The sequence below is a fragment of the Anas acuta genome, chromosome 10 (genome assembly GCF_963932015.1).
Source record: "Anas acuta chromosome 10, bAnaAcu1.1, whole genome shotgun sequence".
Lineage (NCBI taxonomy): Eukaryota > Metazoa > Chordata > Aves > Anseriformes > Anatidae > Anas > Anas acuta.
The window spans coordinates 1,388,824-1,403,066 of record NC_088988.1 but is presented as its reverse complement, the minus strand read 5'-3'; the positions used below and the strand labels follow the sequence as shown (position 1 = coordinate 1,403,066).

At 67.3% G+C, this 14,243-nt stretch overlaps 3 protein-coding genes across 3 annotated transcripts; 1 reads left to right on the top strand and 2 right to left on the bottom strand.

Moving 5' to 3' along the window:
- Positions 1–907: 907 nt before the first annotated feature.
- LOC137862152 (sulfotransferase 2B1-like) lies at positions 908–3,720 on the bottom strand. Its single transcript, XM_068693867.1, has 6 exons — positions 3,476–3,720; positions 2,032–2,240; positions 1,751–1,877; positions 1,565–1,659; positions 1,309–1,489; positions 908–1,223 (listed from the first exon to the last, which is right to left on the bottom strand). The coding sequence occupies exons 1-6, from the start codon at positions 3,717–3,719 to the stop codon at positions 1,108–1,110; spliced, it is 972 nt and encodes a 323-aa protein (XP_068549968.1). The 5' UTR covers position 3,720; the 3' UTR covers positions 908–1,107.
- Positions 3,721–4,680: 960 nt separating this feature from the next.
- Positions 4,681–8,369, top strand: DPEP1 (dipeptidase 1). Its single transcript, XM_068693863.1, has 10 exons — positions 4,681–4,925; positions 5,957–6,089; positions 6,175–6,307; positions 6,396–6,546; positions 6,641–6,710; positions 6,843–7,019; positions 7,101–7,185; positions 7,274–7,349; positions 7,484–7,619; positions 7,808–8,369. The coding sequence occupies exons 1-10, from the start codon at positions 4,819–4,821 to the stop codon at positions 7,985–7,987; spliced, it is 1,248 nt and encodes a 415-aa protein (XP_068549964.1). The 5' UTR covers positions 4,681–4,818; the 3' UTR covers positions 7,988–8,369.
- A 672-nt stretch (positions 8,370–9,041) lies between these two features.
- Positions 9,042–14,024, bottom strand: CHMP1A (charged multivesicular body protein 1A). The gene is made up of 7 exons (XM_068693869.1): positions 13,914–14,024; positions 13,811–13,830; positions 13,084–13,161; positions 12,585–12,731; positions 12,065–12,193; positions 11,614–11,801; positions 9,042–10,916 (listed from the first exon to the last, which is right to left on the bottom strand). Exons 1-7 carry the CDS (start codon positions 13,918–13,920, stop codon positions 10,895–10,897), a joined length of 591 nt encoding a protein of 196 aa, XP_068549970.1. The 5' UTR covers positions 13,921–14,024; the 3' UTR covers positions 9,042–10,894.
- Positions 14,025–14,243: the final 219 nt, after the last annotated feature.

Sequence of the window (14,243 nt, the reverse complement as noted above, 5' to 3'; positions counted from 1 at the left end):
TCACCTCGTCAGGGTGCTGGCACGGGGCTCCCAGCCTGGCCACATCCACGCAGCCGTGGCTGCATGGAGCTGCCCGTGCGCCTCTCCATGGGGCTGCTGTGGGGCTGCTGTGGGGCTGCCAGCTGCGGGCAGAGCGCGATGCCCGCAGCGCCCCGATCAGTCGCGTATTTATAGCGCCTGAATCATCCCCCTATAAAGCAGGATAATGGACGTCACCATGGAAACCCAGCGCCTGATGAGGCTGCGGCTGTGTTCAGCCCTCAACGCAGGCAGGGGGTGCCCGGGCCCCCTCCAGCGCTGCCCCACTCACGCAGGGGCACAGGGGGTCCCCTCGAGCTGGGGGTGCCGGTGTCCCCAGAAGGGGTCCTGCTGCCCGTCCCCGCTCAGCTGAGCCCTGCCCAGGCAGGGTGGGTGGTGGGTGCCCCGTCGGTCCTCGCACCTCCCTGGAGCACTTTGCCATGCTGAGCGAGCAGGAGATGTTTAGTGCACGGGGTTAATTATTCACTTTTCCTGGATTTTATGAGCATTTTATAAGGCAATTGCCTGGAATGCATCGGGATGAGGCAGGGCCCATGGGCATGCTGCTGGGGGGCATGAGCCCCAAGGGCAAAAAAACCATGAGGGGATGGGGCAGGTGGGTGCCAGCGGCTGCTCAGGGCACCGCGGGGCAGAGAGGGGCACGGGCGTGCACCGGGGCAGAGAGGGGCACCGCGGGGCTGGGACCCCGAGTTCTGCTGAAGATGACACCTGGCAGCCCGCCACGGCCCCCCCGACCGTCACCCACACCCAAGATAAGGTCCCTGGGGATGGGTTCCTGCCCTGATCTGTCCCTGATAACGCCTCGCACTTCCCGGCACCCGGCACCACCAGCACGGCACTGCCTGCCCCACACCCTCCATCCGGCATGGGAATTACAATAAATATTTATTTTTTTCCTGAGCGGGGCTCTGCTCCCTGCTGGGCCAGAGGAAGGAGGGGGTCAGGGCCACCAAGGAGCAGGATGGCCCCGGGAACGGTGGCGGAAACATCCCCAGGACGAGGCACGGAGCAGCTGCTTCCCTCCGGCCCCAAGGGTCTATAATTTACGGGGTCAGGGCCCCCCGGCCCTCACACCATGGCCCAGTGGACGCTGAGGTCAATGTCAGGCATTTCCTCCTGGTAGACGCGGTCGAAGAGGGCGTTTTGCAGCGGGGAGAAGTGGTCGCGCCAGTCCCCCACCACCCCTGCGGGATGGGAAGGGCCCGGTGGGACCGGGGCGCGGGGCGACGCCGGCACCGCCGTGCCCGGCACCCCCTGCGCCCCCCTCACCTTTACGCATGAATTTCCCCTGGCTGTGGTCCATGATCTCGCGGGGGATGAGGGTGTAGTTGGTCATGGCGTTGTCCCGCATGGCCGAGAAGCTGCAGTGCTGCTCCAGGGCCTCCAACGTCTCCGGCCCCAGGGGGCAGCCCAGGAAGGTGCTGAGCCGCTGCGCCGTGCCCCGCAGGTCCTGCGGCACAAGGGGGGGGGGTCAGACAGCGGGGCTGGGACACGGGGCTGGGGGACACGGGGACACAGGGCTCACCCGGTGCAGCTCCTCGTAGGTGATGTAGAAGATGTCCAGGAGCTGCCGCTGGCCCAGCCAGCCCTTGACATGGTCGAACCAGGAGCCGTAGTGCACTGCGGGGAGCCTGGGGGTGATGCGAGCCCGTGGCCGGCCCCCACCCCGGAGTGCCCCCCACTCACACCCCTGGGCACCCCCAGCCCTTACCAGTGCCCTCGAGGAACTGCTGGAGGAAGGCGTCGAAGGAGACGGGGTCGGGCAGGAATTTGGCCAGGCGGTGGAAGTAGTAGAAGGAGACGACGACGTCCTTGGGGTTCCTGGCCACGTAGATCACCTGGGGGGGGGGACGACACACCGCTCTCAGCGCTGCGACAGCGAGGGAGTTTCCAGGCTCTGTCCCCACCCTCAGAAAGTCCCTGCCAGCTGCCCCAGCCGGGGGAACCCCCAGTGACATGGGGACCCCCCCCCGCCCGCCTGGCTCCCCTCACCTTGGCCTTGCTCCCCTGCAGCAGGGGGGCCAGGACGCGGGCGGGCAGGTGGCTGGTGATGAGGCGGTGCGTGGCCGTGTCCCGCAGCGCGCCCCTGAAGTGGATCTGCTCCAGCCAGGGCGCCCGCTCCCAGTTGGGGATGGTCTTGGCCGGCAGCGCGTCCCCGCGGCTGTACAGCAGCGTCAGGATCTCCTGCATCCACGTGGTGCCTGGGGAAGGGGGCGTCAGGGCACTGCCACCCCGCACGGGCACTGCCATGCACAATGCCACGGCATGGCATGGCACGGGATGGCATTGTGTGGATTGATACAGCACGGTATGGCACAGCATGGCACAGTGTGGCATGGCACGGCACGGCATGGCACAGCATGGCACAGCATGGCACGGCATGGCACAGCATGGCACAGCGTGGCACAGCGTGGCACAGCATGGCACAGCGTGGCATGGCACGGCACAGCGTGGCACGGCACGGCACGGCATGGCATGGCACAGCATGGCACAGCGTGGCACAGTGTGGCACGGCACGGCACAGGGTGGCACAGCACGGCACAGTGTGGCACAGCATGGCACAGCGTGGCACAGGATGGCACGGCATGGCACAGCACAGCATGGCACAGCGTGGCATGGCACAGCACAGTGTGGCACAACATGGCACAGTGTGGCACAGCATGGCACGGCACGGCACAGCATGGCACAGCATGGCACGGCACGGCACAGTGTGGCACAGCATGGTACAGTGTGGCACAGCATGGCACAGCGTGGCACAGCATGGCACAGCATGGCACAGCATGGCACGGCACAGTGTGGCACAGCATGGCACAACATGGCACAACATGGCACAGCATGGCACGGCATGGCACAGCACTTCATGGCTTGGCTTGCCGTGGCACAGCACGGTGATGTATGCCACGTAACGCCCATAGCACGGCTCAGCACTGCGTGGCTCATGGCACAGCGCAGAGCGAGGTGGCGCAGGGCAGCAGCAGCGGCGTGGGACCACTGCCCCACTGAGCCCCTGCAGCCGTAACCCCCCCGGGAATGGGGATGGGTTTGGGGATGGGGATGGGGATGGGACTGGGGACAGGGACAGGAATGGGGTCGGGGCTGTGGACACAGCGGGGGTAGTTGTGGGGTGGCCGCCTCCACCCCACGGAGCAGTGGGGCTGAGCCCCCTGACATGGGGCTGGGGGAGGCAGTGGCTGTGCAGGGCGGGGGCACGGAGCCCTCTGGGGCTGGCCGAGGGCCCGGCCACATTCCAGCCACGTCGGCAGCACCAGGGCCTGCCGCGAGCAGGGGCTGCACGGCAGAGCTCCCCCCATCCCCATCCCCATCCCCATCCCCATCCCCATCCCCATCCCCATCCCCATCCCCATTCCTCCGCCCTGGGGGTCCCCATGGCCGTCCCCGCACCCCATCCCTGTCCCCCCTCCCCGACACCTCTCACCTGATTTGGGGTAGGTGACGATGACCACGTCGGTGTCGCGGAAGGGGAAGGTGGTGGCAAACTGCAGGGACTCCTTGGTGTGGAGGTGCCCGGGCAGGGCGATGCCAGCGAAGGTTTCCGTCACCTCCAGCCTCTCCATGGCCCGGCCGCGCGGGACGTGCCGGGGACAGCCCTTAAATAGCTGCAGAAGAGGAAGCCAGACCCGGCGGGTGCAGGGCGTGGGGCTGGGCCCCCCCCGGCACATTCCTGGCAGGGGGCCGGGGGCGGTGGCGGGGGCCGGCGAGGGGGGGAAAGCTGCCGCGGGGCTGGGGGCTGCGGGGCCATCCCCAGGTTGGGGCCACGCTTGGGGGGACACGCAGCCGGACCCAGCGGGGATGTGGGGGGAGTTTGGAGGGGCTGAGAGCCCCCCAGTGGGGCCAGGGGTGCTCAGGGCCCTCGCTGGCACAGACGGTGAGCCACGTGCCGTGGGGTGCCAGCCCCACACCGTGCCCCACACCATGCAGGCCTCGGTGCCCCACAGCCAAGCTCGCCATGCCGCAGTGGGGGGGTCCAGCCCGGCCACCCCAGGGTGAGGAGCTGGGCTCCCACAGCCCCATGGTGCCGCTCCTTGCCCGCGGCCACCATCAGGATGCACCCCACGGTGGGTGACGGGGCGCAGGCAGGGCAGTGCCTCAGTTTCCCCCCACAGCAGCACCGCTGCCCCACCACCGCCCCCCAGCATGGGGCTGCCTGGGCAGGGAGCCCTGGGGCGCGCTGGAGCTCGGCCACCGCCCAGCGCCATGGCGGGGGCTGGCTCTGGGGTGGCCGGAGCCCGTTCCAGCCCCGCGCGCAGACAGAAAACAAATTGCACAGCCGCTACAAGGAGCAGCCACCCAAACATCCCGGGGACAGCGGTGAGCTGGGGACAGGGGGACAGGGGCAGCGGGCCCTGCTGAGACCCCTCCTGGGGATGTGGGGCACGGGGCTGGGGGTGCCGCTGGGTGCCGGCAGCGGGGAGGCCGAGGCGCGGGTGGGACCGGCGCTTTTCCAGCAGAAAAATCTGCAGTGCGTTAGAGGGGCCGGGAGCGTAACCACAGCTATGCCGAGAGGCCCCGGCGCGTCCCCGTGCCACCCGTGCCGTGCCGGGGGAGGCCGTCGCGGTGCCCAAGGCGCTGCCGGAGAACCCCGGGCACGGGGTGCAAGGGTGGGTTTATGGCCGGGGCTCCTGGTTACTGATTTACCACGGGAGGGGAAGGACGGCGAGGCCGGGCAGCTGCGAGCATTCAGCAGGCTCCCACGGCGGTGGCAGGACAGGGGGCTCGTCCCGGAGGAGCCAGAGGTGCCCAAACCCACACGGCGCCAGGATGCTGCGCTGGAGCCTGCTGCTGCTGTGCCTGCTCCTGCCCTGCTCGGAGCAGCAGTACCTGGAGAACGCCACGCGCATCATGGAGAGCACGCCGGTCATCGACGGGTGAGCGTGGAGCTTGGGGGGGGTCTCGGTTCCTGCAAAACTCCCAGGCACAGAAAGCCCCACGGCCCTGCCGGGGGGATGCCCGTGCTGTGCACCCCGGGGACGCACGGGGCCGGCCTCGTTGGGGGATCCCCGCACGGTGCACCCGGGGCTGCACAACCACGGGGGATCCCCGGACACCACGCAGCCAGGCTGGGAATGGGGCTGGTGCTGGGAAACGGGGCCAGGCTGCCCCAGGGAAAGTCCTGCAGAGCCGTGTCCCAAGGGACATTCCCGGTCCTCTGCCAGGACACCCCCGGACGCTGTTCCCGGAGGTGGGGTCGGGTCCTCGGTGGTGTCCCCACGGCTCCATGGGGTGTGCGGCCACCTCCTGGCCCCAAGCAGCCCCGGCAGAGGGAGCAGGGACGGAGGAGCGGGAGGATGTGGCAGGGCCACGATGCGGGAGGGAAGAGGTGGGAGCTGGCCCGTGCGCCTGCCCCGAGAACTTCCCCAGAAATGCCGCAGGGTACATGACGCCACGTGGTGGTGACATCCCCACGGCGGTGACATCCCCACGGTGGTGACAGCACCGTCCCTGGCTGGGGATGCTGGGCTGCGTCCCCCCCAGTGCAGGAGGGAGCCCTGTGGTGGGCGAGGGCTGCGTGGGGATGGGCATGGGGGGCTGCGCCAAGGGGTCCCAATGGGGTGACCGCTCCTGCTCCTGGCCTGAGCGGCTTGGGCGGCTCCTCCTGGGGGGCACGGATGGGTGGAGGGGGGGGAGGGACAGGGGGAGGGAGGGACGGACGGATGGACAGAGGGAGGGACAGACGGAGGGAAGGAGAGGGAGGGGCAAAGGAAGGGAGGGATGGAGGGAGGGGTTGTGGAGAGATGGAGAGGGAGAGAGGGAGGGGTGGATGGAGGGATGGGTGGGTGGGTGAGTGGATGGGCAGGCAGCCAGGGGTCCTGGGCAGGTAGCTGGGCAGCCGCCTGGCTGGATAGACAGACGGACAGCCGGACAGACAGCCCCTCACCCCGCTCTCTCCCCGGCCCAGGCACAACGACCTGCCCTGGCAGCTCCTCAAAATGTTCAACAACCGGCTGGGGCTGCCGGAGTCCAACCTGACGCAGCTGAACGGCACGCACACCAACATCCCCAAACTCAACACCGGGCACGTGGGCGGCCAGGTGGGGGCGGCGAGCGGGGCGCGGGCACCGGGGTGGCCCCAAAACTGGGTCTGGGTGCTCACCCCCCCCCTGCCTCCCTGGGCAGTTCTGGTCGGTGTACGTGCCCTGCGAGACGCAGAACAAGGACGCGGTGAAGCGCACGCTGGAGCAGATCGACGTGGTGCACCGCATGTGCCAGCTCTACCCCGACACCTTCTCCTGCGTCGTGGACAGCGCCGGTGAGCGGGTGTGGGACCGGCAGCAGGGGGGGCGAGGGGCTGCCGGTGCCCGTGCCCGGCTGAGCGCCCCCCACCCGCCCACCCGCAGGCATCGAGGCGGCTTTTCGGAACAAGAAGGTGGCCAGCCTCATCGGCGTGGAGGGCGGCCACTCCATCGACAGCAGCCTGGGCGTCCTGCGCACCTTCTACACGCTGGGCGTCCGCTACATGACCCTCACCCACAGCTGCAACACGCCCTGGTGAGGGGGCACGGCTGGGGCTGGGGGTGGCGGGGACGGGGAGGAGGCTGGGGGCTTTTGGGGGGGCTGCTCTGATGCTCTGCCGACCCCGCAGGGCTGACAACTGGCTGGTGGACACGGCGGAGGAGTCGCCCGTGCACCACGGCCTCTCCGCTTTTGGCAAGGTGAGCGGGGAGGGAGCTGGGTGCAGCACCCCGGAGCTGGGGGGGACGGGGACGTGGTTTGGGGACAGCCAGCCCCCCCGGTGCACGGTGTCCCCCCATGGGGCTGCCCCAGCCCTCACCCCTTCCCTGCAGACCGTGGTGGAGGAGATGAACCGGCTGGGCATGATCGTGGACCTGGCCCACGTCTCGGTGGCCACCATGAGGATGGTGCTGAACATCTCCAAAGCCCCCGTCATCTTCAGCCACTCCTCCGCCTACGGCCTCTGCCCGCACCGCCGCAACGTGCCGGACGACGTGCTGAGGATGGTGGTGAGCACCCGGCACCAGCTGGGGGGGGGTCCGGGGAGGGGGGGGTCCGGCAGGGGCTCAGCACCTCCTCCTCTCCCCCAGGCTGCCAAGGAAGGGCTGGTGATGGTCAACTTCTACAACGACTATGTGACCTGCAGTGACAAGGCCAACCTGAGCGACGTGGCGAGTGAGGCAGCGGGCAGGGACTTGGGGAGGGGGTGAAGGGAGGGGTGCGGTGTCCCCCCGCCCGCTCAAACCCCCCCCTGCACCCTCAGACCACATGGACTACGTGAAGAGGGTGGCAGGCTACCAGTTTGTGGGCTTCGGTGGGGACTACGACGGCGTCACGAGGTAATGTGGATAGGGACTGGGATGGGGTGGCCCAAAAGGTGAGGTCAGGATCAGCCATGGGGTACCCCCACGCCCTGCCTGGGGGGCTGGGGGGGGACACGGGGGTGCTGCCTCTGAGCCTCGGGGTGCCACAGGCTCCCCACGGGCCTGGAGGACGTCTCCACCTACCCGGCGCTGGTGGCGGAGCTGCTGCGCAGGGGCTGGACGGAGCAGGAGGTGAGGGCGGCGCTGGCAGGCAACCTGCTCCGTGTCTTCAAGAAGGTGGAGGAGGTGAGTGGGGCACGGGGGGGGGCACAGGGTGCTGGGACACGGGGACACACAGCTAAGCGGGGCACCAGGGTGCTCGGGGACATAGGGTGGCACAGGGACACGCGGGGCAGCACCGTGAGGGTGCCACGGGGCGGTGCGGCACGCGGGGACCCCAACTCACCGCAGGAACCCACCTTGTCCCCCCCCAGGTGAAGGTATCCCTGCAGGGCACGGCACCCCTGGAGGAGCCCATCGCCCTCGAGGAGCTGTCGGGGCAGTGCAGGACGAGCTACGGCTACACCGACACCACCACCGGGGCCGGCCCAGCCCCGCTCCTGCCGGCAGCCCTGGTGCTGGCGCTGCCCCTGCTCAGCACCCTGCTCTCCTAGCACCCTGCCGGGGGTGCTGGGTGCCCCCCGGCACGGCCGGACCCTGCCGCACCTCACCCCGAGCACCATGAAGCCGTGCCAGGCAGTGCGCATCGCCCCCGAGCCCCCAGGGGTGCGTGGTGGGGTTGGCACCTGCCCCGCTGCGGTGACGAGCCACCACGGCGTGCCACCGGCCACCCTGATGGCACCCTGATGGCACCCTGGCACGGCACCGGGCACCCCGGCGTGGCGGAGGCACTCGGTGGGTGCCCACCACCCCGGGCTGGGGGCTGCCACCACACCGGGAGTGAGACATCGCCGCAACAGCCGGCCAGGTGGCGGCGGGGCTGCCTCCGCAGGATGCTTCCATTAATCATTAGCGAATTAATTGGTTACTCAATCATCTTCTTAGCAATTTCCTCTCGCGTTTGGGAACAGCCTGTCTTCGCGGCGGAGGCGGCTTCGGGCACCGGGGAAAACAAGCTCGCGAGGCAGAGCCACCTTCCTGTGGCATTCGCGGCTTGGCTGCGGCTCGGAGCCCGGGTGCCAGGAGGAGGGGAGGGGACGAGCCCCCAGCCCCCCCGGCTGGCACCCACCAGCACCGGGTGCTCGTGATGGGAAAGGGCAAAGCTCCTGGGGGGGCAGCTCCCCCTTTGGCAAGCCCAAATTTCCCCCCACGAGGTTCTGGGAGAGGTGCGGGGAAGGGCGCAGGGAGCCAAAACGCTGCCGGGAAAAGCAGCGGGGAGGGAGGGGGCTGCCTCGGCCCCCCAGGAGCCGGCGGTGGCCGCAGCGGGGCTGTGGCAGCTCCTGCTCGTCCCAGTTCCCCCAGCTCAGCCACAGGAAGGGAACTGGGCCCTGCTGGGAGGTGTAGGTAGGTGGCACGCAGGGTGTCCCAGCACGTCAGGGGCCTTCCCCTCTGCCGCCCCCAAAGCTGTGAGCCCTGTCCCAGGGGGCCAGGCACGGCCTCCCCCACTCCCCACCTCAGCCCCCCGGGACCCCCGGCTCCGTCCCCAGCTGTGGTGGGGTTCCCAGCCCCCCCTCTTTGTGCCCGAGCCCCTTGTGTGCACACCACGAGGGATGTTCAGGCAGTTTTTATTTAAAATAGCAGAAGGTAATCAACAGTGTGGTGGAGAAGAAAAAGGCAACGGAGACGAGCTTAAAAAAAAAAGAGAAAAACAAAACACAACAACAAGAACCCAACAGGAATCGAGACAAACATCACAGGGGAAGGGGGGGCGGTTCCAGGGGCTGGGGGCACGTCCCAGCCCCCAGCCCGGTGCTGATGCAGGGCCAGGTGCTGGTGGCAGCCCCGCTCCGTGGTGCAGGCGCCGTGCACCAGCGGCTTTGCAGCCCCAAGTGCCTCCTGCTGCCCCATTGTCACCCCCCCACACCCCCCTCACCACAGCACACGAGGGCAGGAGGCTCTCTCAGCTAGACACATGCAGCCAAGGCCACTGAACTCAGAAAAAAAACTAACCCAAACAGCACGAAGTGTTTTTGTCACGAGCACTGAGATGGCCCCGGCTTGGAGCGTGCCCTGCCCTGTGTCCGTGGCCTGAGCCGGGCCGGGTGCCAGCACTGGAGGTGTGGGGGGGCTGCCGCCCGTCCCCACGCTTCCCCTGCCCCCCGATAGCCCCCCGCTCTCAGCCCGGCCCCGTGCAGCTGCTGAGTGGGACTGAAAATCCCCGCTAAAGCTGAAGGAGGGGAGCTGCAGCCGCGTGCAGGCACTGTGGGGCCGGGCAGCCGTAGAGTCCTCGCTCATGGCCTGCAGTAAAAGGGCTGAAATTCCCCCTCCCCGAGAGCCAAAGGAAGCCGAATTTCCTTCCCGCAAGCTTCCCACCCACCCGGTACCTCAGGGAGATGGGGTGCTGGGAGCCTCAGCCCCGGGCAGCCCCATTTCCCTGCGAGCCGAGCACCGTGCCTCACACCCAGCCCCCTGCGAGCCCCCCGGGCACGGGGATGTGGCAAGGTGGGGGCAGAGGAGAGGAGAGGGCAGCAGGGGGACCCGGGGGCCAGGTGGATGCGTGCCCAGGAGGTTTTGGCACCCACCCCGGTGCGCCCATCCGGCCGGGACGGTCACAACCCCGGTAACTCGCTGCCTGCAGCACGGGAAGGGGGCACGGGGGGGGGGATTTACGGGGCAGGACGAGCGTTTCAAAGGCCACTTCGTGGTAGAGACGCGGGGAGGATCAGCCTGCCAGGACCAGGCGGGTGGGCAAGGCGAGGTCTGCAAGCAGGGCCAGCAGGTATGGCTACGAACCGGGCAGCTGGGGGAGGGCGCTGCTAGGCCAGAGGTGTGGAGGTGTACCCCCGCCTTCCTGCAAGGCACAAAGCCCCCCAAAAACACCACAGCCCCGCGGGGAGCGAGCCCCCAGCCCTCCTGCCGCAACGCCAAGGGCACAGCTGCTCGCTGCGGGCTCCTGCCGGGTGCTGCCCACAGCTGGGGGGCCCTGCAGCAGGTACCGGGCGTGCTACGTACGGAGGAGGCAGGCAACCAGCACCCCGGGAGCCGCCGCAACCCACCCCCAAAAGGATTCGTTCAGTGTTAAATCAGGAGTGGCACGGCGCATCAGGGGGCGCTGCGAGAAACCTGCAGCGCCCCTCAAATGAAAAACACCCTAAAATCACCCTAAAAATCACCCTAAAATCAGAACCAGCGAAGCATCCGTCAAGCCCGGAGAAGGGCTGCCCTTGCTCCATCCCCCCCGCCGGGATCTCTGCCTGCTCTGGTCACCGTCGCACCCCAAAAGAAGTCTTGCAGGGAGGTGGGCAGGGCTGGGGACGTGCTGCTGCAGGAGGGGCCGGCCCTGCCCGGCCAGCAGGTCAGAGCAAGGACGTAACGGGCAGAGGGGAAGGAGTCCTGGGTCCCTCCGACCCCACACACCATACAAGCAGTGTGGCAGCAGTCCGCGGGGGAGGCAGGAGACCTTAATTCCGCAAGGCAGCCAACCTGAAAGGGAGAAAACAAGAGGGAAGCGGCATGAGAGCAGCCAGGATCAGGAGGATCTACGAGGAATCAAGCCCTGGGCACGCCTCTGCCTCCCTCCAGCGGTGGAGAGGCAAGAAATCCTGCCCCAGAGCACGCAGCCCTGAGAGCCTGCAGGAAATGCGGCACATCTGTTGTCAGCGCAGCTATTTTGCTGCAGGAATGGGGCTCCCAGCTCCTCCCGGGGGTACCTTGTGGCTGCAGACGCCTGGTGCCCCCCCAAAGGGCTGCACGGGGCCGGTGCCATCGCACACGGGGAGGGAGCGGGGAGAAGAAGCTGATCGGCTCCTCCTGGGGCAGTTCCAGCGAGACAGCCTGTTCCCGGAGCTGGCTGCGGGTCAGTGCCAAGCCTTCCCAGCACAGCAGCAGCTGCGTGAGGGCGAGCACGGAGCAGGGCAGACGGTGTGGTGCCGGATGGAGGACAGCTTGCTGCCACGTGCCAGTGGCCACCCCCAGCCCCGAGTGGCCACCTCGCCTGCCTGCGCCCTTCCCGGGGCTGGATGGGTGCAGCGAGGGGCTGCCTGGCTCACACCGTGGAGCTCCAGCTTTCCTGAGCATCACAGAAGAGCTCAGCACCCCCTCGGCCACACACGACGTTCTAATTCATGCCTTTCGTGCTGACAGAGACCCCCGTGAAGAATTTGGGCTGCAGAAAACCAACCTCCGTGACAGCTGGTCCTCCTGGGAGCGCACCGAGCTCTCGCCCACCGCCGAAGCCCCCTCGGGGAGCTGGCTGAGCTGGTCCATGATCTCCAGGCCGTTCTCCTCGGCGATCTGCACGATGAGGCTGTCCACCTGCTCCTGCGGCGTGGTCAGGGTGGTGGCGGAGCTCATGGAGTCCTCCATGACCTGAAACAGAGACAGCCTATCAGCATGACCCACAGGCGGAGTTGCTCGGCCCAGCACGACTTCTTCCCCTCAAAAATCACCCCACAGACCCCACAACACCACTGCCCCTGCACCAGAATGGTCCCCACGGCCTCAAGCCTGACAACAAGGCTCCAGCAAAGCCTTCCCTGCTGGGCAGCAGAGCTGTGGCTTTCCCAGCCTCTCTCTCTCACACCAGACACACAGAAGAGCTCTCAGGGCCCCTCGAGGCCTCCTCCACTTACCGACGTATGAACATCCAAATTCTGGACCTGCTGCTCGAATTTATCCATCACGGCAGACACCTTCTGCAGGTCCATGGAGCTCAGAGCCTTGTCCAGAGCCTTAGTCACCTGAGCCATGTTTTTTGTCACCTGCAAGAGGAGGAGATTGCTTAATGGGTACTGCCTGAAAGCAAAGTCATCGCTGCTGAGAGCAAATCCCTGGCACAGAGCCCTGGGCAGGGCACAGCCAGGGGGGGCAGAGCAGCCCTGCACCCCTGGGGAGGGCAGGTCCCAGCCCACCCCCCTGCAGACACACACAGAGGGGGTAGCAGGGGCAGGGGAACAGGCACAAGCCCCGAGGAGCAGCCCCTCTGCTGCAGTGCCCTCTGTGGCACTTCAGAATCTGCACCAGACCCCAAACCAGCAGGGACTGGGCTCAACACGAAGCTTCACGGGATCCTTGTTGGGGACAGGGGAGCCCGAGGTGGTTCAAGGCAGGGTCTGCAGGGCACAGACCACCCTGGAGAACAGAGACCCTTACCCCTTTCATGGTCACTGCCGTCTGCACCTTGGAGGCCACGGCATCCACGCGGGAAGCCATGCGGAGCCAGTTGAGCCCCTCGTTCTTCTTGCGGATGGCATTCTCCGCGTAGACGCGAGCACATTCCACGTTCTTCTGCTGAAGGGCCTGGAAGAGCAGAGGACAGCTGCTGGCACCAAGAACCCACCCTGTGCTCATAAACCCGCGCGATCCATCCCTCCCTGACAGGCCTCCAGCAGGAAGCAGCTTTGCTGTGACCCCTGCCAACAGGGAGCACGCCCTCGGGATGGAATGAGATCTGAAATCCTCCTCGGCGTCACAGGGAGGCACCTGCAGAGCTGGGATCTCAGCGTGGGACTTCACTGAACCCCCTGTGCTTCCCACCAGGGTCCTCGAGTCCAACTCGCAGCCCCCCAGCAATCAAAGCCAATGCCTCTCAACCTCCATCAGCTCAGGGCTGGGACCAGCACCCGTGGCCCCGTGAGGAGCCGCCACCCACCTTTTTGACCTTTGCCTGCTCCGCCTTGGAGTCCTTCTCAGCCTTTTTAGCGAGCTTCTCCAGCTGCTTGGCTGTGAACTGGAAAGGAGGCAGGGGTTAGAGCCGGGACACCGCGGGGAAGGGGGTGGCAGCAACCTGGGGAGCGCCACCACCTCCCTGGGGAGGGCTGCTCGTGGGGGGCAGCACCCTGGGGTGCTGAGCAGAGCCAGGGTTAGAACGGGACCCACAGGGACATGGGGGGGGGGGGTTAAAAAGGGAGGGGGTAAAGAAAAAAAAGGGGGGTATAAATGGGGGGTTGAAAGGGGGGGCAAAAAGGAGGGGTAAAAAAAAAGGGGGGGATATAAAGATGGGCAAAAAGACGGGGGTATAACGGGGGGTAAAAAAGGGGGGTACAAAGGGAGGGTTAAAAGGAGAGCACTAAGGGGGGGTTAAAAAATGGGGGCACAAAGGGAGGGGTTAAAAGGGGGGGGCACAAAGGGAGGGGTTAAAAACAGGGGGAGTAAAGAAAAAGGGGTAAATACAAGGATTAAAAGAGGGGGAGGGTAAAAGGGGAGGGTAAAAGGGGAGGGTAAAAGGTCCCCGTGCCCCCCCCGCCCCCAAGGAACCCCATAACGCTCCTCACTGCCCCCCCCCCCCCCCCCGCAGCACGGCCGCCGTTACCGGCCCCTAATGCGGCGGGCACGTCCCGGGGCTGCCGGTGTGGGGTCGGGGTCAGCGCCGCGCTCACCTTCAGCTGGAACAGCGTGTCTGCGGGGAGAGAGCGGCCTCAGCACCGGGACCCCCCCCCCGGTGACCCCCTACCCCGGGGCCTTCCCCCCCCCGCTCCTTACCGTCCATCCTGCCCCTCCGCCGCTTCCGGGTGCCGCCGCCGCCGCTTCCGGGCTGCGCGCGCCGCCGGCCGGTGGGGGCGGCCCCCGGGGGGGCGGGGCACCGGGGCGGGGACAGGAACGGGGACAGGGACAGGGACAGGGGCACCCCCCGGGGCACCGGGAGCTGCCACCCGTCACCATTTCGACCCCGTTTGACCCCGTTGAGACAAATCGGGCGCCTCCCGCTGTGCCGTGCTCGCAGCCGGCGGGGTTTTAACGATTAAAATATAATTAACGTATATGCGGTGTAATTAGCCCCGCTGCGTTTGAGGCACCGGTGTCGGGGGGCGG

What these genes read in the sequence shown, in the direction of transcription:
- LOC137862152 (XM_068693867.1), bottom strand. Translation starts at nt 3,719, where the DNA reads ATGTGCCGGGGGGGGCCCAGCCCCACGCCCTGCACCCGCCGGGTCTGG. An exon ending in GCAGTTCCTCGAGGGCACTG is followed by an intron (nt 1,660 to 1,750) that starts GTAAGGGCTGGG and finishes GGCTCCCCGCAG; the next exon opens with TGCACTACGGCTCCTGGTTC. An exon ending in GGGGAAATTCATGCGTAAAG is followed by an intron (nt 1,224 to 1,308) that starts GTGAGGGGGGCG and finishes CCCATCCCGCAG; the next exon opens with GGGTGGTGGGGGACTGGCGC.
- CHMP1A (XM_068693869.1), bottom strand. An exon ending in AGCAGGCAAAGGTCAAAAAG is followed by an intron (nt 12,732 to 13,083) that starts GTGGGTGGCGGC and finishes CTGCTCTTCCAG; the next exon opens with GCCCTTCAGCAGAAGAACGT. An exon ending in GAGGACCAGCTGTCACGGAG is followed by an intron (nt 10,917 to 11,613) that starts GTTGGTTTTCTG and finishes TCTCCCTTTCAG; the next exon opens with GTTGGCTGCCTTGCGGAATT.
- DPEP1 (XM_068693863.1), top strand. Translation starts at nt 4,819, where the DNA reads ATGCTGCGCTGGAGCCTGCTGCTGCTGTGCCTGCTCCTGCCCTGCTCG. An exon ending in CACAGCTGCAACACGCCCTG is followed by an intron (nt 6,547 to 6,640) that starts GTGAGGGGGCAC and finishes CCGACCCCGCAG; the next exon opens with GGCTGACAACTGGCTGGTGG. An exon ending in ACGACGTGCTGAGGATGGTG is followed by an intron (nt 7,020 to 7,100) that starts GTGAGCACCCGG and finishes CCTCTCCCCCAG; the next exon opens with GCTGCCAAGGAAGGGCTGGT.